Raw genomic sequence first — 23930 nt, 5'->3', positions numbered from 1 at the left:
AGTGATAACTCTCTGAGTACAGATAATGTAGTAGTGTTACCTGCAGTCCTATGTAACACCACAGATATCAGGGATTACTCTCGGAGTAGAGATCATGTAGTAGATGTTACCTGCAGTCCTATGTAACACCACAGATAATCATGATATCCCACAAGTTATCCTGGTGTAGCAGAGCTGATTAGTTACCTGCAGTCCTATGTAACACCACAGATAATCATGATATCCCAACAAATTATGCTGGTGTAGCAGAGCTGATTAGTTACGTGTACAGTAGACTCCATGGTCTAGTAGACTCGGGAGGTGACATTATACAATTTTTGTGAGTCACCTGTGGATGTGTCTAGCGTGGAGTCTACAATAACAATAAACATTTAGGAGTTTACTGTCCCTTTAACAAGACGCAGGTGAAGCCACAAATCCAACAACAAGCATTGATGAGATCTCCACCCAAAGGCCTGGAGCAATCACCCCCACTGTTTACGCCTGATGAGTGGAGTGATCCATTCTCTGCTTTTTTTTCATACAAGATCAATTCCACAAATAAGAAACAGTCACTTCTCTGGGTCAGGACACAATGAAGGGTCCAGGTCATATAGTAAATAACCGGTGCTGGTTGTGAACTCGCTATGAGGCCTATTCTTCTGCGCCTCATCCTATTGGCTTTCATGGTTGTATATGGTTTCTATATCATCATTAGCGGAGAATAAGCTTATGGGCGCATAAAGAGGCGACTTCTGTCCCGTGGATTATTCCCACTACAGATGAATAGTGGGCACTTAGTGTTCGGATAATCACCTGCCCAGCGAGGGCACCGCACGCCGCCATCCGTAACCCAGCGCTGGATATGTTTTAGTAGACAACGCGCCTAGAAACGTTTCACTGCTGCTCAAGGTTTACAGTCGGACTTTAAAAGGTCCCACCCTGGGCAGACTGTACGCTGGTCACCTCACACCAGGGCAGACTGCGCGCTGGGCACCTCACACCAGGGCAGACTGCGCGCTGGGCACCTCACACCAGGGCAGACTGTGCACTGGGCACCTCACACCAGGGCAGACTGCGCGCTGGGCACCTCACACCAGGGCAGACTGCGCGCTGGGCACCTCACACCTGGGCAGACTGTGCGCTGGGCACCTCACACCTGGGCAGACTGTGCGCTGGGCACCCTGTGCGCTGGGCACCTCACACCTGGGCAGACTGTGCGCTGGGCACCTCACACCTGGGCAGCGAAGACAAATGTGGAAGAAGTCTGACAATCATTTTTGGCAAAGCCTTTACTACGTACATATAAGAAGCACAAGTTCCCAGCAGTCAGTGGCGCTGTGGCCTCATCTGACTTCTGGGCACGGGGGGCATTTTCCATGGCATCAGTAACTTCTTTTCTAGTGACCACTTTTATCCGGAGAAGATATCTGCTGCTCCCGGAAAACTTCATCTGTGAGTGAAGTCAGGGCAGGAAACACACAAGGTTACCCCCCCAGCATTTATGGGGCGATCAGCAGCCGAGCCCAACTAACTAAAGGGCGAGATTTATCAAAACTGCTGCTAAGGAAAATAGGAGCTTTGTCCAATCACGTTGTTGCTTTGATTTTCTAGAGGGCCTTTAGCAAATGAGGTGGAATCGGTTGCTATAGGTAACTGCGCCACTTTTGCCTTGCGCTAGTTTTGATAAATCTCCCTCAGTGTATGTGCCAGGTGACCACCATCGAGGAGACAGACCAGTGTTCGCAGCTACCTCTAGGACCCTCCATGTAGACGCCGATCATCCGCTGATGACATAAATATCACGTGAAATGGTTTTCATTCATGGACCCTGTGAGGAGCAGTCGGCAGGGAGCATCGAGCCGCCTTTGTCCTACGACCTGAATTGCTTTTGTATTAGAGGGACACAAATTCCACCGTCTCCTCCTCAAATTCCTTCTACATTGTGTGTGAACAAGGCCTCATTGTTGGATGCTGCATTCTGGGTGACGGCTGGGACTGGGCTGTAGTGGCTGATCTGGGATTTCATGCTGGAGGACGAGCAGCTGGCGATCGCTGCTGTACAATGGAGCGGCCGTTACATGCCACACGTCACAGCTGCTCTATGGGCCCCTCCACCTCAGTGACTCATCCTGCAATGCGCCACTTCTAGGTACAGAATCAGGGTAAACGGGTATAAAGGCTGGCACGCAGCGGGCGCCCCGGATTTGTACTCCTGGCTCTGGTCTTATAACCAATTTACAACAAGAAGATCTCAAGAAAATAACCGGAGCCCCACGGGGGATCCAGTCTTGTGTAAGGGTTATCTGTATACGAGCAAAGAATCCCATTATTCTGCATCCAGACAACGAGCCCTCAGCGTAATATTCCTGTCTAGTGACAAGACAGATCTATGGATCCGGATACTCCAGGACATCACCCAGGACCGCAGCACTGGGTGCTAGGGACAAATGCAAAGCAGCCGGTCCCTGGAAGTATTAAATGATGTCTGTGCAAATTGAACAATCTTGGTGGAGAGTATTTTTAAAAGAGACTAGAGATGAAAAAACGCTCCTTAATGTGCATTAAACCTGTGAGAACTTTTTCTTCATCTTTTCCCTCTGCGCTGAGATCTGATCCTTCATGTTGCAGGCCCAAAGCCTGAGGCTGCACCACTGAGAGATTCTGATGGCAGCAGGTCCCCTTCTGGTTCCAGTGTTGTCATGAAGACCTGGTGTGGATCCAGATGACCATCCACATCAATATCCACGTCCTGCCTGGCATTATACGTATATGTGCGGGCGTTGATGTGTTTGGTGCTCTCCGTCTCTGCAGTAAGAGCACGGCAGCGTTTAAGAAGTTCTGTCTCTTTACCCATTTCTGCCGTCCAGAGCCAATGCCGAGTAATCAGAGAGAGACGGGTTCATAGCAACGAGACCGTCAGCCAGGACTCAGCTGAGAGCTACCCCCCCCCCCCCTCATTACGAGGCTTTATATTAGGAGGTTTCTAGGCTTCTTCAGATCACCAGTTATAAAAGGGTTAAGTCTTCCTGCACCCCATGATCTGTGCGGATAGCGGTAACCACAGGGAACACGTTGTGGGGGTGCAGGGTACACCGCTAATTAATGACAATGCGCTATGAGCGAGGACTCGTTATATTCCAGAGGTGTTAATTGAATTAGGAAAGTTTCCACACACATTAGACGGTGGAGCCGCGCGGGTCACCCCCGCGGGTCACCCCCGCACCAGAGGAGAATTATGTTCCTGGAACAGCAGCATTCTGGGTAAATAGAATGGCAATGCACAAAACTGTTCAATAACCGTTGTCGTTAGCCTGAGCGCCAGGAGTGTCTATAGAGGTCCACGATGTGCGGAATATGGAAGACAGGCCACCGAGGACAGAACACGAATACCCCAGGACGAGTCAACAGTCACGGACCACCCAGACATGGACTAATGGTTAGACAGATACCGGTATTTTGTAGCTCGCTGGGTAGCACTACTACGCCGGCGGCGCTGCCAAGCTGAATGGAGCCATCGCAAGTAAAAAATTAGATACAGGAGGGATCCGGCTCCTGACTTCTTTCTGCACTCGATTATTATGGCTGCACGGACGACACACACGGACGGTCAGGGACCAAGAGATACAACTGGGACCACAATACAGCTGGGATTTTCCTGCCATTACAACGTGATCGTTGTTGGGAAGCGGCTTCAGTGACGATGGGGGGGGGGGACACCGAAGAGAAGGGGGGGGGACACCGAAGAGAAGGGGGGGGGGACACCGAAGAGAAGGGGGGGGGGGACACCGAAGAGAAGGGGGGGGGGGGACACCGAAGAGAAGGGGGGGGGGGACACCGAAGAGAAGGGGGGGGGGGACACCGAAGAGAAGGGGGGGGGGACACCGAAGAGAAGGGGGGGGGGACACCGAAGAGAAGGGGGGGAGGACACCGAAGAGAAGGGGGGGAGGACACCGAAGAGAAGGGGGGGGGGACACCGAAGAGAAGGGGGGGGGGACACCGAAGAGAAGGGGGGGGGGGGGACACCGAAGAGAAGGGGGGGGGACACCGAAGAGAAGGGGGGGGACACCGAAGAGAAGGGGGGGACACCGAAGAGAAGGGGGGGGACACCGAAGAGAAGGGGGGGGGACACCAAAGAGAAGGGGGGGGACACCAAAGAGAAGGGGGGGGACACCAAAGAGAAGGGGGGGGGACACCAAAGAGAAGGGGGGGACACCGAAGAGAAGGGGGGGACACCGAAGAGAAGGGGGGGACACCGAAGAGAAGGGGGGACACCGAAGAGAAGGGGGGACACCGAAGAGAAGGGGGGACACCGAAGAGAAGGGGGGACACTGAAGAGAAGGGGGGACACTGAAGAGAAGGGGGGACACTGAAGAGAAGGGGGGACACTGAAGAGAAGGGGGGACACTGAAGAGAAGGGGGGGACACTGAAGAGAAGGGGGGGACACTGAAGAGAAGGGGGGGACACTGAAGAGAAGGGGGGGACACTGAAGAGAAGGGGGGGGGACACTGAAGAGAAGGGGGGGACACTGAAGAGAAGGGGGGGACACTGAAGAGAAGGGGGGGGGACACTGAAGAGAAGGGGGGGGACACTGAAGAGAAGGGGGGGGGGACACTGAAGAGAAGGGGGGGGGGACACTGAAGAGAAGGGGGGGGGGACACTGAAGAGAAGGGGGGGGACACTGAAGAGAAGGGGGGGGGACACTGAAGAGAAGGGGGGGGTGGGACACTGAAGAGAAGGATCACAAACCAAAGAAAAGTCCAGGCCTAACCTCCATTCCTGACAGTCTACAAGTGTAATCCAAAGGAAAATACCGGGGTTGACCGCTGCCATTTCTCAGATCTCCAATTACAGAGGGATTCGATTGTTCCATCAGAAAACCGGTTATTTTTCTCACATACTGAATAAACTCAAGTAACAGAGTACTGATCATACACAACCTGTCTGACACCCCAATACTGCCCCCCTATAGTCACCCGAGAGTCTGACACCCCCAATACTGCCCCCCTATAGTCACCCTAGAGTCTGACACCCCCAACACTGCCCCCCTATAGTCACCCGAGAGTCTGACACCCCCAATACTGCCCCCGTATAGTCACACCAGTCTGACGCCCCAAATACTGACCCCCCTATAGTCACACCGGAGTCTGACCCCTCCAATACTGCCCCCGTATAGTCACACCAGTCTGACGCCCCAAATACTGACCCCCCTATAGTCACACCTGAGTCTGACCCCTCCAATACTGCCCCCTATAGTCACACCAGTCTGACACCCCCAATACTGCCCGATAGTCATCTCGCCCAGGGTACTAGCCCCAGGTTCTGTTCTCTTCTAGACATCCTGCCTCTTCTGTGCCGGCCTCTGCAGACACTGGCAGCGCATCACACACAATGTCCTGGCGGTGGAATGTGCTGCTGAGGTGGGCGATTAAGAGAATCTCCGGGCTACTGTGGAGCAGGTGCCCGCACATAATGCCCCGGCTGAGCTGCCCCCCATGTGCACGACCCCCAGCACTGACCTCTCCAGCTCCTGCAGACGCTCGCTGCTGCCTGATGCCATCCTGCCGGCTGAGGACGGAGCTGCCCGGAGAGCGGGGAGCGCTAGGAAGGCTCCGGTCCCTCCCTCCATGCTGCCGGCCACTAACCCCCGGGGCCGCTCATAGTGCGCTGCCGCCTGCCAGGATCCAGGTGCGGGGCCCGTCCGCTCGGTGTGGTCGTCGCTGCGCTTTCAGCTGCTCGTGTCCGGGGCAGGGAAGGCAGTCAGGGGGCGGGGATCATTGTTCTCTATTACACCACGCGTCCGACCGCACAGCCCGGGCACAGCGGCCGAGAACCAGCGCTCTCCAGGCTCTGCCCCTCACACATACCTGCCCACAAGACGACAAGCCCGGGCAGGCAGAGGCTGCAGCACTAACCCCTCCCGCCGGAGAAAGGAGCTCAGTACAGGAACGAGAGAGGAACTCAGTACGAGAGAGAGGAGCTCAGGAGAGAGAGAGGAACTCAGTACGAGAGAGAGAGAGGAGCTCAGGAGAGAGAGGAACTCAGTACGAGAGAGAGAGAGAGAAGCTCAGTACAGGAGAGAGAGAAGCTCAGTACAGGAGAGAGAGAGAGCTCAGTACAGGAGAGAGAGAGAGAAGCTCAGTACAGGAGAGAGAGAGAGAGGAACTCAGTACAGGAGAGAGAGAGAGAGAGAGAGAGAGAGAGGAGCTCAGTACGAGAGAGAGAAGCTCAGTACAGGAGAGAGAGAGATGAGCTCAGTACAGGAGAGAGAGAGATGAGCTCAGTACAGGAGAGAGAGAGATGAGCTCAGTACAGGAGAGAGAGAAGCTCAGTACGAGAGAGCGGAGCTCAGTACAAAAGAGAGAGAGAAGCTCAGTACAGGAGAGAGAGAGAGAGAGAGGAGCTCAGTACAGGAGAGAGAGAGAGAGATGAGCTCAGTACAGGAGAGCGAGAGAGGAGCTCAGTACAGGAGAGAGAGAGGAGCCCAGTACGAAAGAGAGAGAGAGAAGCTCAGTACAGGAGAGAGAGAGAGAAGCTCAGTACAGGAGAGAGAGAGAGAGAGAGAGAGAGAAGCTCAGTACAGGAGAGAGAGAGAGAGAGAAGCTCAGTACAGGAGAGAGAGAGAGAGAAGCTCAGTACAGGAGAGAGAGAGAGAGAAGCTCAGTACAGGAGAGAGAGAGAAGCTCAGTACAGGAGAGAGAGAGAGAGCTCAGTACAGGAGAGAGAGAGAAGCTCAGTACAGGAGAGAGAGCTCAGTACAGGAGAGAGAGAGAAGCTCAGTACAGGAGAGAGAGAGAGAAGCTCAGTACAGGAGAGAGAGAGAGAGAGGAGCTCAGTACAGGAGAGAGGGAGGAGCTCAGTACAGGAGAGAGGGAGGAGCTCAGTACAGGAGAGAGGGAAGAGCTCAGGAGAGAGAGAGAGGGAGGAGCTCAGTACAGGAGAGAGGGAGGAGCTCAGTACAGGAGAGAGAGGGAGGAGCTCAGTACAGGAGAGAGAGAGAAGCTCAGTACAGGAGAGAGAGATCAGAGAAGCTCAGTACAGGAGAGAGAGAGAGAGAGAAGCTCAGTACAGGAGAGAGAGAGAGGAGCTCAGTACAGGAGAGAGAGGGAGGAGCTCAGTACAGGAGAGAGAGAGGGAGGAGCTCAGTACAGGAGAGAGAGAGAGAGGGAGGAGCTCAGTATACAGGAGAGAGAGAGAGGAGCTCAGTACAGGAGAGAGAGACGGAGGAGCTTAGTACAGGAGAGAGAGACGGAGGAGCTCAGTACAGGAGAGGGAGGAGCTCAGTACAGGAGAGGGAGGAGCTCAGTACAGGAGAGAGAGACGGAGGAGATTAGTACAGGAGAGGAGCTCAGTACAGGAGAGAGAGACGGAGGAGCTTAGTACAGGAGAGGAGCTCAGTACAGGAGAGAGAGAGGAGCTCAGTACAGGAGAGAGAGACGGAGGAGCTCAGTACAGGAGAGAGAAGCTCAGTACAGGAGAGAGAGAGGAGTACAGGAGAGAGAGAGGAGTCACTGTGCACGTACATTACGTGTCCTGTACTGATCCTGAGTTACATCCTGTATTATACTCCAGAGCTGCACTCACTATTCTGCTGGTTGTCATGAGAAAGTCAACAAGCTTGTGGACAGGCCGCTTCCTAACAGCTTAGCTTCTATAATTGTGGCCACAGGTAGTTTTCCACACATCAGGGTTTAGGATCACCACATTGTGACTGGGAGGGCTGTCTGCTGGAAGACAGGACCTAAGAGGGTTTTCCAGGACTTAGCGCAGGGTGGTCGCAGGTTTGTGGGCTGTTGCTCGGCAGTGGATAATGAATCCATGATAGCAGATTGTGTGTGGAGGAAACAGATGATTGGACGAGCTCCTGATAACGTTTATGAAGTTCGGACAGTTGTTGGGTCCTCACAATACCCCTGGTAGCAATGGCCAATCTTATTATTAGAAGAGGGTGCAAATACTTTTGGCCAGGCAATGAACGGTGTTGCCCCCCTCCCCACGACTACAGCCTCAGTTTTGTAGAATTGTTGCATTTTGTCGGCTTTAGTTTGATCACTGAACAGTTCACACAAAGCAAAGATGGAGAAATTGCTCCTTCCCCTTTAAGGTAAAGTTCCCGGGATTATCCGCTCAGAGTCACCTTGTCCTGTGATTATCACAATCCTCTCATCTCCTGGGACATCAGCTCAGAATGACCCCCCCCCCCCCCCCATATTGTCTGCTGGGGACAGTAGTGGAATCAAGTTTCATGTTACAAAATATCAATAAGCAGAGGACCAATCACCTCATCATCCGCACCAGATCTTCCGGGCACAATTACCACCACTGACCGGTCGTTTATAGGTCATTATAGAGCGTATGGACAGGAGCTGTGCGTCTCCATATTATATCTGTGCTACATGTGGGGGGAGGTGGTGGGATCGGAGATTTCCCCAGTCTTCGTTCGCTTTGTCATCAGGTTGCGTGTAGAGATGGTGGCGGATGTGGTCACATGGAGTAGCTTCAGTCAGGTGGTCGTCTGCTGGGATCGGTCGCGGTGATCAGATCAGGGTTATGCAGGAACTGATGCGATCGTGTGAATGTGATCATCGTGAGTCACCGCTCCTCCACCGACACGCAGAATGACAGGGAGCGGCAGCGTTGACTGCCTCTCTACAAATTACACCCTCATAGACTCATGTTCAGAGCAAATTACGACTATTAAGTGTAACTGGCAATTGTGTTAGAGCCGGCGGGGTGCAGCGGGCAGCCTGGGACATGTAAGACACCGGGGCGAGGGGCCTCACTGACCGCATCATAGGATACCATGCAACCAGCTCCACCATACAATGTGCTGGACGAAGAAATCGTTACAGTCCCGGAGGAGCTGGACAAGTGTCTGCTCACATTTCTGAGAGGATCAGGAGATTGATCGTACAGCCTCAGGAGCGCCCCCTCCAGGCAGAGGGATGTTGGTGTAATTTAGTGGTGATATTCTGTACTTATTGACTGAAGTAATTTTGGGATGTGTTCACATGCAGCAGATATCCCCTCCAGACATCTGAATGGGGTGGTTTCTGCTGGAATATAACACAGACCGGGTTTAACGCCTCACTAAAGGGTCCGCCTGTGTAAGCCCTTATGCACACGACAGGGTTTCCCGGCAGTGTGACGGCCATTCAAAAAACATCCGTCACACGGCTGCAGTAGGAACAATAGACCCCAAATGGGGCTATTCACACGACCGATTTTTTGACAGCCGGGAAACCCGGCCGCCAAAAAATGGGACATGCCCTATTTTCGGCCGTTCTCCAGGCCGCCCGGCTCCCATAGAAGTCTATGGGGCCGGGTAATACACGGCCATCACTTGAATGTGCTCCAAGTACGGCTGTGTCTTCCGTCGCTCGCGCTCTCCTTCTCCTCCTCACAGTGCAGAGTGCATGTGAGGAGGGGGAGGGTATGTTTTTGCTCCCTGTAGGAGCAGAATCCCCAATTCCTGGGCACTGCTGTGGCCAGGGATTGGGGATTCCGCTCCAGCAGAAGTCACTGACTTCACTGTGTCCATATATGGACAGTGACGTCAGGCACTTCTGAAGCGGAATCACCGGCGATGTGGCCAGGGATACCGATCGAGGAGAAGTCCCTGCCTTCACTGTCCATATATTTCCCTACAGGAAAGTGTGTGTGTGTGTGTGTGTGTGTGTGTGGGGGGGGGGGGGGGGGGGCATCTATGGGGTGTGACTATGTACACGGGTTCTGTGTAGCACTACCTACAGGGGGGCTGTGTGGCATTGCCTACAGGGGGGGTCTGTGTGGCATTACCTACAGGGGGGCTGGTGGCACGTGGCACTACCTAGAAGGGGGTCTGTGTGGCACTACCTACAGGGGAGCTGTGGCAGTATCTACAGTGGGCTGTGTGTGGCAAAAAATTGACAAATGAAATTCATCCGATTTTAAAACGGACAGGGAAAAAAACGGATGCAAAACGGGTCAAAATTGTCCGTTAAAAACGGACTGCCGACACTCGGACCCCGTTGTGTGGATAAGGCCTAAGACCACTCCTTCATTGTGCCCCGCATGGACCCCCTCACTGCCCTATCACTACACCCAGCACTAGGTCCCAGGCAATTTACTGGGGTTGTTTTGTGATTTCTGTAAAAAAAAAAAGAAAAAACATTCCAACCTCCATCCGCACCGCCATCTGCTGAAATATATGGGTGGTCTTATTTACCCCTTTTCACAGACATGGATTTAGTACTGAACACGAGATCGGACCTGATAGGACATATGACAGGGGTCCAGGAAGCTGAGATCTGAGGAGCTGTTTGTTGTGGTCCTCATACTGGCCATATACTTTCTACCTAACAAAATAACCTCTGTAGGGTAAAGGGGATCCCATCAATAACGGGGGGAGATGGGTCACATGATGGGGGTACATGGTCTTATACGTCACATCAGAGCATAGGATTTATCCACCCCCTACTTCTGCCACATTCACCTGCCAGGAAGATCTTCTATCGTTCCACATTTACATCTGCTCCTGGGAAAGCTGGGTAACAAACAACAAAGACTGGGATCTGGAGGTTAGAAATGTTACCCTGATAAGAGGGCTCAAGATCCAGGAGGAGCAACAGAGGGATGCAGCTCAGATACGGTCACTCCAATACATCATCTTCTCTCCGCTCCTGCTCAGACGCCGCCGGGTAAATCTCTTCTTGTAAAATGAGAAGAAAATGGAACATTTCTCCAGGGAAATCGTCACCACAAGGATCCCACCGGAGCTTCACCTGCTGCAACATTTTTTGATGTTTATTTGCTTGGGGGAGGGGGTGGAGCGGACATGAAAATCAGCGCAGGTCAAACTGGCTGTCACTCAGCTTTCCCAAACTCCTGAATGGTACATCTGCCTAGTGCTGGGGAGGGGTAGATGGTGCAGACACATTGGGTTCACCCTGCTATGCCAAGAAACAGAAATAAAAATAGAATGAATACAATTCTGCACAACCCGACTGGAGACGACGACTTGAAGACTTCGTTTTTTTCCTTTGGGAAGAATTTAAAAAAAAAAGATGACATTCCTTAACCCGGCAGTGAACAGCGGGCACCACATGACATCACACCGCTGATCATACATGGGTAGAACTGCATGGAGATATCACGATGTCACAGCCGCCACCAGAACCGGACACATAATAGTACAGGGGGGTAAAACACATCTCTGCCCGTCACAACCTGGAACCGACGTAACGAGCGAGAAAAAGGAGAGAAAGATGAAGAACGAGTGAAAGCAGCCACACAAATGATCCCGAAAATACGAGGCTGCTGACTCATCCGTGAATCCATGGCATCCCACCGCAAGACACCCACGTCCACGCTCTTATTAACCATCAGCGCCATAGAGCCTGTTACTATGACAATACCGGTGACACGCCAGGAGCGGATCCAGGTTTCATTGATTGTCTCATTGTTTATATTCCATTTACTCTAGAGCGATGGCGGTTCTCAGATCACACACACAGTGTATCACTCCCATCATCTCTGTCCTCAGGAGCTCACAATCTACTCTGCCGGTGTGCGATCACCTGCTCAGGGGATTAAGAGCTCATGGTGTCTTTGAACGTCCCGGTTTAGATGGAGCTCCAGTCCTGAACCCGCAGAGCTCCATAGAGGATCCCTGACTCCTGCAGTTCTGAGGCTCACAAGACGTCACTGTGAGCAGCGAGATGTTCAATTCTAGCTCTGGGATTAGCAAACATTAGTACTCCAGCCCATGGGAGTGTCACCAAGGCCACACATCAGATCAGGTGCATGCCCTTCGGAGCACAGCGGGGAATAACGAGGAGCAGGAGGAGCAGAATTTAGTTCTGGATTCGGCTGATCTTTTCAGGAATGCAGAGGATCATTATAATGGAGATGTGGAAATTGCAGCAGAATAGGCAGCACAAGCCGGCAGTCAGGAGCTGCTCGCACTACAGCCGGCAGTCAGGAGCTGCTCGCACTACAGCCGGCAGTCAGGAGCTGCTCGCACTACAGCCGGCAGTCAGGAGCTGCTCGCACTACAGCCGGCAGTCAGGAGCTGCTCGCACTACAGCCGGCAGTCAGGAGCTGCTCGCACTACAGCCGGCAGTCAGGAGCTGCTCGCACTACAGCCGGCAGTCAGGAGCTGCTCGCACTACAGCCGGCAGTCAGGAGCTGCTCGCACTACAGCCGGCAGTCAGGAGCTGCTCGCACTACAGCCGGCAGTCAGGAGCTGCTCGCACTACAGCCGGCAGTCAGGAGCTGCCCGCACTACAGCCGGCAGTCAGGAGCTGCCCGCACTACAGCCGGCAGTCAGGAGCTGCCCGCACTACAGCCGGCAGTCAGGAGCTGCTCGCACTACAGCCGGCAGTCAGGAGCTGCTCGCACTACAGCCGGCAGTCAGGAGCTGCTCGCACTACAGCCGGCAGTCAGGAGCTGCTCGCACTACAGCCGGCAGTCAGGAGCTGCTCGCACTACAGCCGGCAGTCAGGAGCTGCTCGCACTACAGCCGGCAGTCAGGAGCTGCTCGCACTACAGCCGGCAGTCAGGAGCAGCTCGCACACCAGGAGATTCTATATATATCCACAATCTGCTCTTCCTCTCCCTTCATGCGGTAAAGATGAGAGGAAATACCAATGTGTGCGGGCAGCGCGGCTCATCACCCGCCCACAGACCAGAAGTACACGGTCCTGTCCAGGACAGGACACACCCCAATAGAGAAGTTCGATGTCAATACCTCAAGATCAATGCTTGCAGTCAATAAAAGAAAACATTTTTTTGGCACATCCAGAGACTGAAAACTTGTACAAACGTAATATTCTCTCACAGCTGAATGTTTGTAACAATTGTATCCAGTCTGTACATCATCTGTGAGATAAATACAGCAGCAGCACAAACCGCTCTCCTGTCCTGATAATTTGCTACAATGTATCGGTGCAGGTGCCATGTATAGTCTGGAGTCCAGACCGTTTTATTCACAGAAGATTGTCTAGACAAGAAGCATTTGGCCTCTGGAAGAAACCCAAAATGTTCTCATTCACTAGCAGTAAGCAGAGATCTTGAAGTATTTCAAGTACATTGTTGAAAATGATCACAGAATTGTCCCAATGATTTCATTGTCTGATGGTGATGTCATCAGAGCGACTTCCAATGGAAAGGATTTTTTTTCCCCCACGCGTTTCTCTTTCCATTTTTACTTTACAATCAATGAAACAAGTTTAATATTTCTCCATTCTGTTCCATTGATACATTTATCTCAGGACAATGTTATAGATTCTCCTCTTCCAAGTCTGATCCTCCTGGACTACTTACTAGTGGCTGCAGAGTCGTGTATGTGGCCCCGGGGCCCCCTGCAGATACAGGCGCAGAGCCCCATCACTGCCGCTTGGGTCAGGGTCATAGAGCAGACGCTCGGTACTACGGGCAGCACCGGAGATCTGCAGACTATCACTCCACTGGACGTGCTAGTTATGGAGGGCTCACATATTAGTGGTGTCCAGCCAGCTGTTTTACACAAGTGATGACATTTTGTGCACCGGTCCAGCGTTCATGAATGACCAGGAAACCGCTGCATGTGATGTTCTTCTGTCCGCCGAAAGTAGAAACGTGGCCATAAAATGTCTGCAACTGATGCCAGAAACGATCCTAAAGGAAAGCATGGGATCAGTTTCCCTCCAGTGTTTCTCTACCACGCCGGACAGATGGGACGGGGACATTAGTGGTTATTGCCGTTACCAGCAGTCTAACATTTCTTTCATTTGGGAGTCTTTATATCATTGATCCTTAGGCCTCGTTCACATCAGCGTCAAGTTCCATTTGGGATTTTCGTTCATCCATTTAGTCAGAGGAAGAAATGAACGGAAAGCCAAACGGAAACTATCGCTTCCATCTGAATTACCATGGATTTCAATGGTAATGCTTCTATTGCAAACGGTTTCCGTCCCGTAAGGTTTCCGTTTTTCCAGCGGAAGCAATAGCATAGTCGACTATGGTTTCCGATCTGTTCCTCTGACGGAATGGACAAACGGAACCCAACGCTGACGTGAACGATGCCTTATAGTCTCTCCATCGTCTCATATCAGTCCGTCAAGGATTATCATATCATTATTATATTGGGGGCCAGTAAATAAAGAAGGGAGGAGCAGTCACCCCCACTTTACTGCCACCATTGAGGATGAGGTCTAGGGCTGGTCTGTGACTTGTGAGTGAATCTCCCGAAGCAGAGAAGAAATGAAATCTCAGCAGGTAAACAAAGTATTTGGAGGAATGCGGGGCCCCGAGGGTAAGGGCCGCACCCTTATGTCTTGTAGATTGTACTGACTTTCTAGCAGCAGACCAGCACCAATGAGAACAGGCTCCTGGGAGTAATTACTTAATATCGCTCCAAACATCAAGTCAGTGACACAAGTGAATAGACGGCGTGTAATGGAGGGGATGGAGCGCTGACTGCCGCCTCCAATCAGCGGGGCACTGACCATGTACACGGTGCTGTACAATCAGTACAAGGTACACAGGACGCCCTGTAATCTGCTCAAAGAGGCTTGAATGTGGAATAGCAGAATAGGTAAATGTGGGGAGGGGTATAAGGAAAGGAAAAAAGGACCTGGGAAACCCAGAAACTCTATTGCATCCTCTGAAGTGACTGATAACAGAGAGCAGCTGCTGATTACAGTATTCCTGAGGTCAGTTAAAGGGCCGGTTAAGTCTTCTGTAATAATACAGAACGAAAAGTTGCCATTTTTTGACAGACCTTGTGCCTTAATTTCTTACCATTTTTTGTTTGCCGTCAGGGAATTAGAACACGAATTGTTTACATTCAGAGGCTGAAAACATGTACAGACCTGGTCCTGCTCACACAGCTGGTTTGCTATAGTGTGTTGACAGGAGATTATTTTTTCTGGAAGACACCAAAGGCCCCTCTCCTGCACTTATGTGTATATCAGCTGTGTGATCAGGACTAAGAGTGAATTTCAGAAATTAAAATACTTCTATTCACTGACAACAAGCCGAGATCTGTGAAAACAGCAGGAAGAAAAACAGTCTGAGAAAGTTGGAGGTGGTTTCATCTGGTCTCCTCCGACCCCTCTCGTGATGTTACATTCCTTATTGTTGTGATATTAGGACGTCACATAATACGGGCGTTGACATTTTGCGTTTCGCCCCCAGGATCTCCTCACAGCCCTCGTTTCACCTCCGTTAATGACATCTAATAGAGCAGGTTTTCCAGGTCACGTGCTGCAGACAAGAGTATTACGCGCCACAATGGATGCTATTCACTGACAGCAGCTCCACGAAGAATCAGGGTCACATCACAAGAAAGGGAGAATCCGCCAGATAAGCGCACGTTCCCAGGCAGCGGAGGCAGAGAATTCTCACCCCCTGCCGCACACATGGATCACGAAAGTGAGAAACAGACCCAAAGATGTTCCAGCAAGTAAGAAGCGGGGGAGCAGAAGAGGCCGGAGCACAGAACGGTTACTGGTATATCATCTTACATCTCATTATATATACTCACTGTGTCATCAATCCCATGCACTGCAGCACCAGCCTATTCTTGGTTCATGAACGGAATACCAGCACTGCAGTGAAGACTGACAGTTATACAGGTGAGCCAGTAGAAATGAGGAGGTGTTCATTCTGCAAAAACTCCTGAGAAAGAAAAAGTGGTTTGTAATTTACATTGGATTCTGGGAAAGCAGGGTGACTGCCAACATGGCTGCCATTCCAGCTCCCACAATGCTCTCTGCTTTCCTCCAGGCAGCTGGTTGGAGTCTTCACGGCAGACATATTGGTTGTCATCCGGCTTTCAAAGAGAGAAAAATAGAAAGAGCGGAGAAGAAGTAACAACAATTGTCAGAATAGAAGGACTCGGGGAGCGGTGTTTACTGGGGGAGGGGAGGCTGTCCCAGCAGTCAGGCATCACAGGGACATGTGAGTGACCCCTCCATGAGCTGGCGGGGTGTTACATCCATGGTAATGCGGTCCCGGTTGTCCCTCCGTCTAGTTAGCGGTGGCGTGATCGCTCGGACGTCAGCTCCATGATGAAGACGTCCGGGAAGTAACAGCGGCCTCAGCTACACAAACGCAGATTCCATTTATTCCTCCATCTTCACTCCCTCCCGCGGCGTGCGGCTCCCGGTCCTGAGATGTGAGGCAGGGGAGACGCTTCAATGCGACAGGCAAACTCCATCTCATCTGTTGCTATAGCAGCCGCCCAGCAATGCACAGCAGCCTGCCCTACCAACGCCTGTCAGTCATGATGGCCTGCGCCGGGCGAACACGAAAAACAACCGGCAACATCCTCCAGCATTCAGTAATATACAGTGTGAAGACCAAGAACTACTACAACCATCATCCTCCAGCATTCAGTAATATACAGTGTGAAGACCAAGAACTACAACCATCATCCTCCAGCATTCAGTAATATACAGTGTGAAGACCAAGAACTACAACCATCATCCTCCAGCATTCAGTAATATACAGTGTGAAGACCAAGAACTACTACAACCATCATCCTCCAGCATTCAGTAATATAGTGTGAAGACCAAGAACTACAACCATCATCCTCCAGCATTCAGTAATATAGTGTGAAGACCAAGAACTACAACCATCATCCTCCAGCATTCTGTAATATACAGTGTGAAGACCAAGAACTACAACCATCATCCTCCAGCATTCTGTAATATACAGTGTGAAGACCAAGAACTACAACCATCATCCTCCAGCATTCTGTAATATACAGTGTGAAGACCAAGAACTACAACCATCATCCTCCAGCATTCAGTAATATACAGTGTGAAGACCAAGAACTACAACCATCATCCTCCAGCATTCTGTAATATACAGTGTGAAGACCAAGAACTACAACCATCATCCTCCAGCATTCAGTAATATACAGTGTGAAGACCAAGAACTACAACCATCATCCTCCAGCATTCTGTAATATACAGTGTGAAGACCAAGAACTACAACCATCATCCTCCAGCATTCTGTAATATACAGTGTGAAGACCAAGAACTACTACAACCATCATCCTCCAGCATTCTGTAATATACAGTGTGAAGACCAAGAACTACAACCATCATCCTCCAGCATTCTGTAATATACAGTGTGAAGACCAAGAACTACAACCATCATCCTCCAGCATTCTGTAATATACAGTGTGAAGACCAAGAACTACAACCATCATCCTCCAGCATTCTGTAATATACAGTGTGAAGACCAAGAACTACTACAACCATCATCCTCCAGCATTCTGTAATAGTGTGAAGACCAAGAACTACTACTACAACCATCCTCCTCCAGCATTCTGTAATATACAGTGTGAAGATCAAGAACTACAACCACCATCATCCTCCAGCATCCTGTTATATACAGGCTACAATGTGAAAACCAACTACAACAACCATCATTATCATCCTCCAGCATTATGTTATTTACAGGCTACAGTGAGCAGGGGGAGGGTGGGGGGTACCCCATATTTCAGGGGGGTTTGTGGTTACTGGGGGGGGGGGGGCAGGTTTGCAGTATTGACCACCCCTCCGGATACGTCTCCTGCTCCTCTATTCTCGGGGGGGGGGGGGGGGGGTTCTCGTTCTGGGCCGCGGTTCCTGAACTCCGACTCTCTCACCTGCACGGACAGATCTGAGGAGACCGGAGTAGGGACTGCAATGCAGCAGCCGTGAAATATTTATCTGATGGTGCGGCTCCTGCATTTGTCATACCTGGTACCAGACACGATAAACCGCATGGACTTGGCGCACGCACAAATCACGGCTGAATACGCAGTTGACTGCACAGACGGGGACGCAGCATCTTAGATTTTTAGAGCGTTCTCTAAATACAACTTTGTGTTTCAATTACTCACCATTTTTTAGATCTCTGCTTGCTGCCAGTGAATAGGAACAGAACATTCTATTATTTACATGCAGCGGCTGGTAACCCGTCCTGACCTAATACGTCTCTCTAAAAGATAAATACATCAGCAGCACAAACCTCTCCTGTCCTGATCCGAGCAGGAAGAGACCAGAACAAGCTTTGATGGACTGTTCCCATTCACTGACAGAAAGCAGAAATCTTGAACATGGTAAAGAACTGAAAAAGTATATGGAAAAGTTGTAGAACTTCACCACATGCAGAAATGACGTTTTCAGTAAATAACGATTACTAAACAGCAACATTTCTGAGGACATGAGATCTTATGAAAGTTCCCTGCTCGCCGGGGTTACCATGGTAACCTCCCACAGCAGCACTAAGTGCCGACATTTTTGGTACTAATGATATAACAGTGAGGGGATAGCGATGTGTCACCCCTAATAACCTCCTGGCGGTTAACGCTGCGTTCTCTGACCGGATCTGCTAGAACTGCAAAGTCCAGATAGTCAGTGCTGTGCGAGGCTCCAGGACACTGACCCCCAACATTATATAGAAGAAGGGGTACAATCAAATATGAAGTGGTCTTGTGTGGTGTCTGCGCCCTCCTGCAGCTTTGATTTCTTTGCCTTCACACATTTTTGGTACTCGGGGACTCGATTTGTCTTTACTGTTCATATAAGCGCGGCGCTGCACAGACGCCATTCATGCGTTTACACGGGAATCACAGAGTAACGCTGCCCCTCATCCGCTCCCTATAGACCGGTTATGCATGATGAGATCTGTAGCTGCGGCTTTGTAATAACGCTGAAATCCTCTGCGCTCTGGATTAGGCGCAAGGACTGGAGCATTTCTGGTCACCAATGTAGCGAATGACGATTAGAGAACTACAAGCAAATCTAAGCAATCAAAACCGGAGGACCGCTCGCCATGCACATGATGATGGTGGAGAGGACGGCGGCGTACCGTTATAATCATTCCCATGTTGCTAAACGATCCGCTTCACCCAAAAGAAAAATGTTCCATCGGAGAATTGACCCGTGTGGCGGACGTCATGACAGACTTCAGAGTGCAGGAGGCCGCCATGATTGACCAGAGCCTGAAGCTGCTGCCAAGGCTGGCGGTGATGGCCGTATATCAGTACCTCGGTATTCTTACACAACAGTGAGCTGGCCCTTTAAATGAGCGCAGCCGTCCATATAATGCACGTGTACAGATTTCTGTATTTCGCCGCGGTTCTCCTCTAACCTCCCCGGTCTCAGAACTTAGACCTGTAATTGACAGGAGGCCACTGTGGGAAGGGGACGCATCCTCCATGTCTGTGCTGGGAACGCTCCCCCCCTGTGAATCCCAGGATCCGGCTGAGCCCTTGGGGTTTACACACAGCAGCGGATTCCTCTTCCTTCCATGATGGATAATTGAAGGCCGTGACATTGATATTCCGGGGAGCGGCTCCATCTCTTGCCTGTAACCCCCGATCCTTCACCCCGCCGGGGCCGCTGATCTGTTCTGGGTGGCGAGTCCCATGACCATATTCCGTCTTATAATTCATTCCTGTCACTTTCCTCGTCCAGAATCCTGAAGAGAAAGTCGAATCATTGTAGAATGGAAGGTTCTGCAGCCGTGGCCCCAACGCGTCCACGCCACCAACTACAACGTATTATTAAAGCGATCAGGAGGCTGGATATTCAAACCGCATGGAGGGACTAAAAAAATTCAACAAAGTTTATAAGAAAATATGTAAAAAAATAAAAATCCCAAGAAACAACAAATAACGACACATAATTGGTATTACCGCATTCGGAACAACCCGTAGTATAAAAATTCAGCGTTATGCAGCACGCATTGAACGCCATAAAAAAAAAAAATTCAAAAAACAACGCCTGCGGCTTGTTGATCATTCCACTTCACAAAAAAAAAAAAATATGGAATTAAAAAGTCGTATGTAACCCAGAATGGAACCAATAAAAACCGACAAGACTAAAAAGACTAAAGACCAGTTCACACAGACAGGCAGAAAAAAATCTGCCTTAAAATTTGCGAAGGAATTTAGAGGTAGAATTTGAATCTCCAGCGCAGTTTGAGGCTTTTTCCGCATTTTTGCGGCGTTTAAAAAAAATAAATAAAATCACTCCGTACGAGCGCCGCAGGTATTTTCTGCCTCTCATGGATTTCAATGGTCGGTCAAAGGCAGAAACCACTTGAAAGAGAATGACAATTTTTTTTCTGCGAGTGGCCAATGAGGGAGTTTTAGGGCGGTTTTTGGCGCGGATTCAGACATGGTTTCCACATCAAAAACGACGCGGTGTAAACGGACCCAAAAACCATTTATTGAAGTGATTGTTTTTTAGCAAGAGAAGCAAAGTATGAAAAAGCGATATCAATGTTGTTCAGCTGTAATCACATCGGCCCAAAGAATAAAGTTACATGTCGTTTGTACCGCACGGTGAACGCCATAAAAACAACCCAAAACCAACGGCGTACTGGAAGAAGCACTACGGGGAATCTTTTTTATTTCTTCTCCGCTTGTAACGCAGGTCCGGTAACCGGAAGTGAAAGGGATTCTCTTACCGGGGGATTTATTCTAATGTTATTCGCTCTGAAACCTACAGCGTCTGCGGTGTGGACCGGAGGGCAGTCTCTCTAGACCTGCCCACAGGACACCTCCCACAGGACACCTCCCACAGGACACCACCCACAGGACACCTCCCACAGGACACCTCCCACAGGACACCTCCCACAGGACACCTCCCACAGGACACAACCCACAGGACACCTCCCACCGGACACCTCCCACAGGACACAACCCACAGGACACCTCCCACAGGACACAACCCACAGGACACAACCCACAGGACACAACCCACAGGACACAACCCACAGGACACAACCCACAGGACACAACCCACGGGACACCTCCCACAGGACACATCCCACAGCATAGAAGGAAGTTGCAGAACTTTTCAAGATACTTATCAAGTGCGATTTACATGAAGTCCCATAAGAGATCTATCTGGCCGCAGCCCTCAGAAAGGCATATAGTGGCAGAAAAGTCACAAAAAGTCTTGGGGAGAAAGAAAAGTTGTGCACAAGTTGCTAACGAACCTGTCAGGAGATGACAGTCTGTGTAAAGCCTCAGCCTTAAAGGGGCAGTACACGGGTCAGAGCTGCGGTACAGGTTATGGCTCTTCTGCAGAGCACAAAGTAGTCGGAGCTCCTCCAGCCGGTGAGATTCACATCACGAGATCCGAGGAGCCGCAGCTTTCAGCCAATGTTCTCCACATAAAGGCTCAGCTGGAGGGCAGATTTTCAGCAGCAATTAACTGAATCTTTCCCTGTGAATCGTCTTTCTGAAACACGTGATGAAGAGACCGCGGCTTCCCGATCAACAAGAAACGAATGACAGCAGCGAGAAAACTCAGCCGAAATACTTCAAAGCAACCAACTCTCACAAGTTACCCCACAATGTTACCCCAAATCCCCACAAAATACGCTGAGGAACTTTACAAAGTATTTCCCGTTACCTCAGGTCTTATACACATGCTGAGTGCTAATCACAATTCTACTATTACACCATCATGTATCTCCAGTCACATCCAGAGCTGCAGACACAATTCTACTATGACACCATCATGTATCTCCAGTCACATCCAGAGCTGCAGACACAATTCTACTATTACACCATCATGTATCTCCAGTCACATCCAGAGCTGCAGACACAATTCTACTATTACACCATCATGTATCTCCAGTCACATCCAGAGCTGCAGACACAATTCTACTATTACACCATCATGTATCTCCAGTCACATCCAGAGCTGCAGACACAATTCTACTATTACATCATGTTACTCCAGTCACATCCAGAGCTGCAGACACAATAGCGTTGGTCTCCATGATAATATCATATTCATGGGCTTCACCAGAAAGTATAAATTTCGGTAGGGAAATAAAAAGTACCCAAACATATACTGTGACGTCTCGATAGCTTTCTATGGGCCAAACGTATAACAAAAGAGACTATAGACATCTGGACCCTGGATTCTGATAGCGTTGAGAAGAATCGACTGCCGTTCTATCCTGTGCGGGTACGGTGCACATTATCTTTACGATGAGAGGCGACGTCAGTCTTGCGCAGCTGCGCGCGTTCTTTACGTACCGTTGAGCATTTGTTTTTTCAATCAGGAGTAAAGTGGATGAGCAAAATGTCATGTGACTGGGTCTTTACTGAGTAAATTCTTTGCTTTACACCATCTTGTAGTGACTGTACGTTACATCATGTCTTCTACTCGAGTCACATCCAGAGCTGCATTTATAGTTCTGCTGGTATATTCACATACAGCAGATTTATTGCAGACATTTGTGAATGTCACATCCATCTGAATGGGGTTTGCAAAAATCCCGGCACCTGCTGCAGAAACAGCCCCAGTCACATGTATGGAAGGTTTTGTTTTTTGTTGATTTTTAAAAAAAAAAAAAAAATTCTGCTATCAATCTGTGTGTGAACAGACCCCAATGTGGAATAACTTTGTAAATACTTTGCTTATTCTGTAGTAATCCTGAGTTCCATCCTGTATTATACTGTAGTCACAATGGTAATCTGAGCTCCCACAATGCACTTCACTAACTAAAAAACTGGAGAATTAAGAGTTCAGCTCTGGCTGTGACCGGAGTCTTCCTTTAAATCTGCAGCCAGTTCCTAGGTGGAGTCAGCCTCTTTAGATCAATGGTTCCTAGACTACATCCAATGTAACGCAGCCAACAAGCCTCGGATCGGACAACCTCAGCAAAGTGAGCCCCCACCTGCACGATCAGCCCCCACCTGCACGATCAGCCCCCCACCTGCACGATCAGCCCCCCACCTGCACGATCAGCCCCCCACCTGCACGATCAGCCCCCCACCTGCACGATCAGCCCCCCACCTGCACGATCAGACCCCCACCTGCACGATCAGACCCCCACCTGCACGATCAGCCCCCCCACCTGCACGATCAGCCCCCCACCACGTCTTTAATACGGAGGCACTTACCACAGCTGAAGGGTCCGGCCTCAGCGCTGCGTCTTATTCCTTCATATCCACAAAAATCTCCCACAGCTGAAAAACAAGAAAAAGAATTATCAGAAAAGGAACATTCCAGAGACGTCGGCACAAATAATCATCTCATCTCACCACAAAAACATGAATCTGGACTCCAGATCTGAGAAAAGACCTAAATACGGAGCTGGAGCCGAGAAACCCGCCGCCTGACATCCTGCATTGTTTTCTATTGAGAGGAAGGACATGCGGCTACCGACGGGCCCTTGGAGACAGGGGCCCGGCCTGGTTGGCCATGTCCCCTTTACTAATGGGGGCAGGGGGTCTGGTAGGATTCCCCTCTGCAGAGGAACTGCATGGTGAGCAAACAATGGGTTAAAAGGCCCTAAAATTACCGGTCTAAATGATCTGTTGTATGGAAGATACTTGGCACAGATTCTGCTATACAGGTACAAAAACTGGCGCACGTCTTGAATAAATGCGGAGCATTTTACGCCCGCTCTTGGCCACGCCTCTTTATTGATGTAAATCTCCGCAATGATGGTTAACCCTTTACTTTCGTACCAGTCTCCGCTCAGCGAGACGTATTCCTTCTTTGCCTAGTACATCGTTATCGGTGGATGGTAATGATGGTGTAACGAGGTGACGAGCGGATCGCGTCGCTGGAGGTTCTCCCGCTCCACTGGCGTTTAACAATAACCTTATACTTCAGCGAGCGACCCATCTGCGGAGCGGAGGAGAGGTTAAACGGATGCTTTTTCGTGGCAGCGCTTCAAATCCTCTTGGCTCGTGTCCACTTCAGCAGTCTCCGTCTTCTCATTCGACGACTGCCAAAGGCTGGACTGTGATGTAATGCGGTGGAATAATACGAGGCCAGATTCTGGCAGCGCGGAGCATCCTGTCTGCATATGGGGATTATTCTCGGCTTCTCTCGACCGTCTTTTCTCACGCTCGTAAGGTCACACACAGGGTCCAGGAAGACGTTCTGACAAGTCATCGGGGGTCATTTCTCCTGGTACCACATCTGTTTGTTGGAACATACAAAAAAGA

The 23930-nt window shown here is 50.3% G+C and overlaps 1 protein-coding gene across 18 annotated transcripts in view; it reads right to left on the bottom strand.

The window, feature by feature from the left end:
• Positions 1 to 23930, bottom strand: part of ARHGAP32 (Rho GTPase activating protein 32) — a 523871-nt gene that overhangs the window by 158690 nt on the left and 341251 nt on the right. For 9 of the 18 annotated variants that reach the window (XM_075839129.1, XM_075839130.1, XM_075839131.1 and 6 more), the window contains one exon: positions 22875 to 22940. Coding sequence is in view for 8 of the 18 variants with exons in the window: in XM_075839123.1 (XP_075695238.1) it covers positions 5500 to 5609 (110 nt within the window). In the remaining 10 variants the exon portion in view is untranslated. Of the gene's footprint in view, positions 1 to 5499; positions 5866 to 15488; positions 16073 to 22874; positions 22941 to 23444; positions 23465 to 23930 lie in introns of those variants that run through there. The other 9 variants (XM_075839121.1, XM_075839126.1, XM_075839125.1 and 6 more) reach the window with 5 other exon arrangements.

This window comes from Rhinoderma darwinii, chromosome 10 (genome assembly GCF_050947455.1).
Source record: "Rhinoderma darwinii isolate aRhiDar2 chromosome 10, aRhiDar2.hap1, whole genome shotgun sequence".
Lineage (NCBI taxonomy): Eukaryota > Metazoa > Chordata > Amphibia > Anura > Rhinodermatidae > Rhinoderma > Rhinoderma darwinii.
The sequence above is the reverse complement of the archived record's forward strand: the minus strand, read 5'-3'. Positions and strand labels throughout refer to the sequence as shown.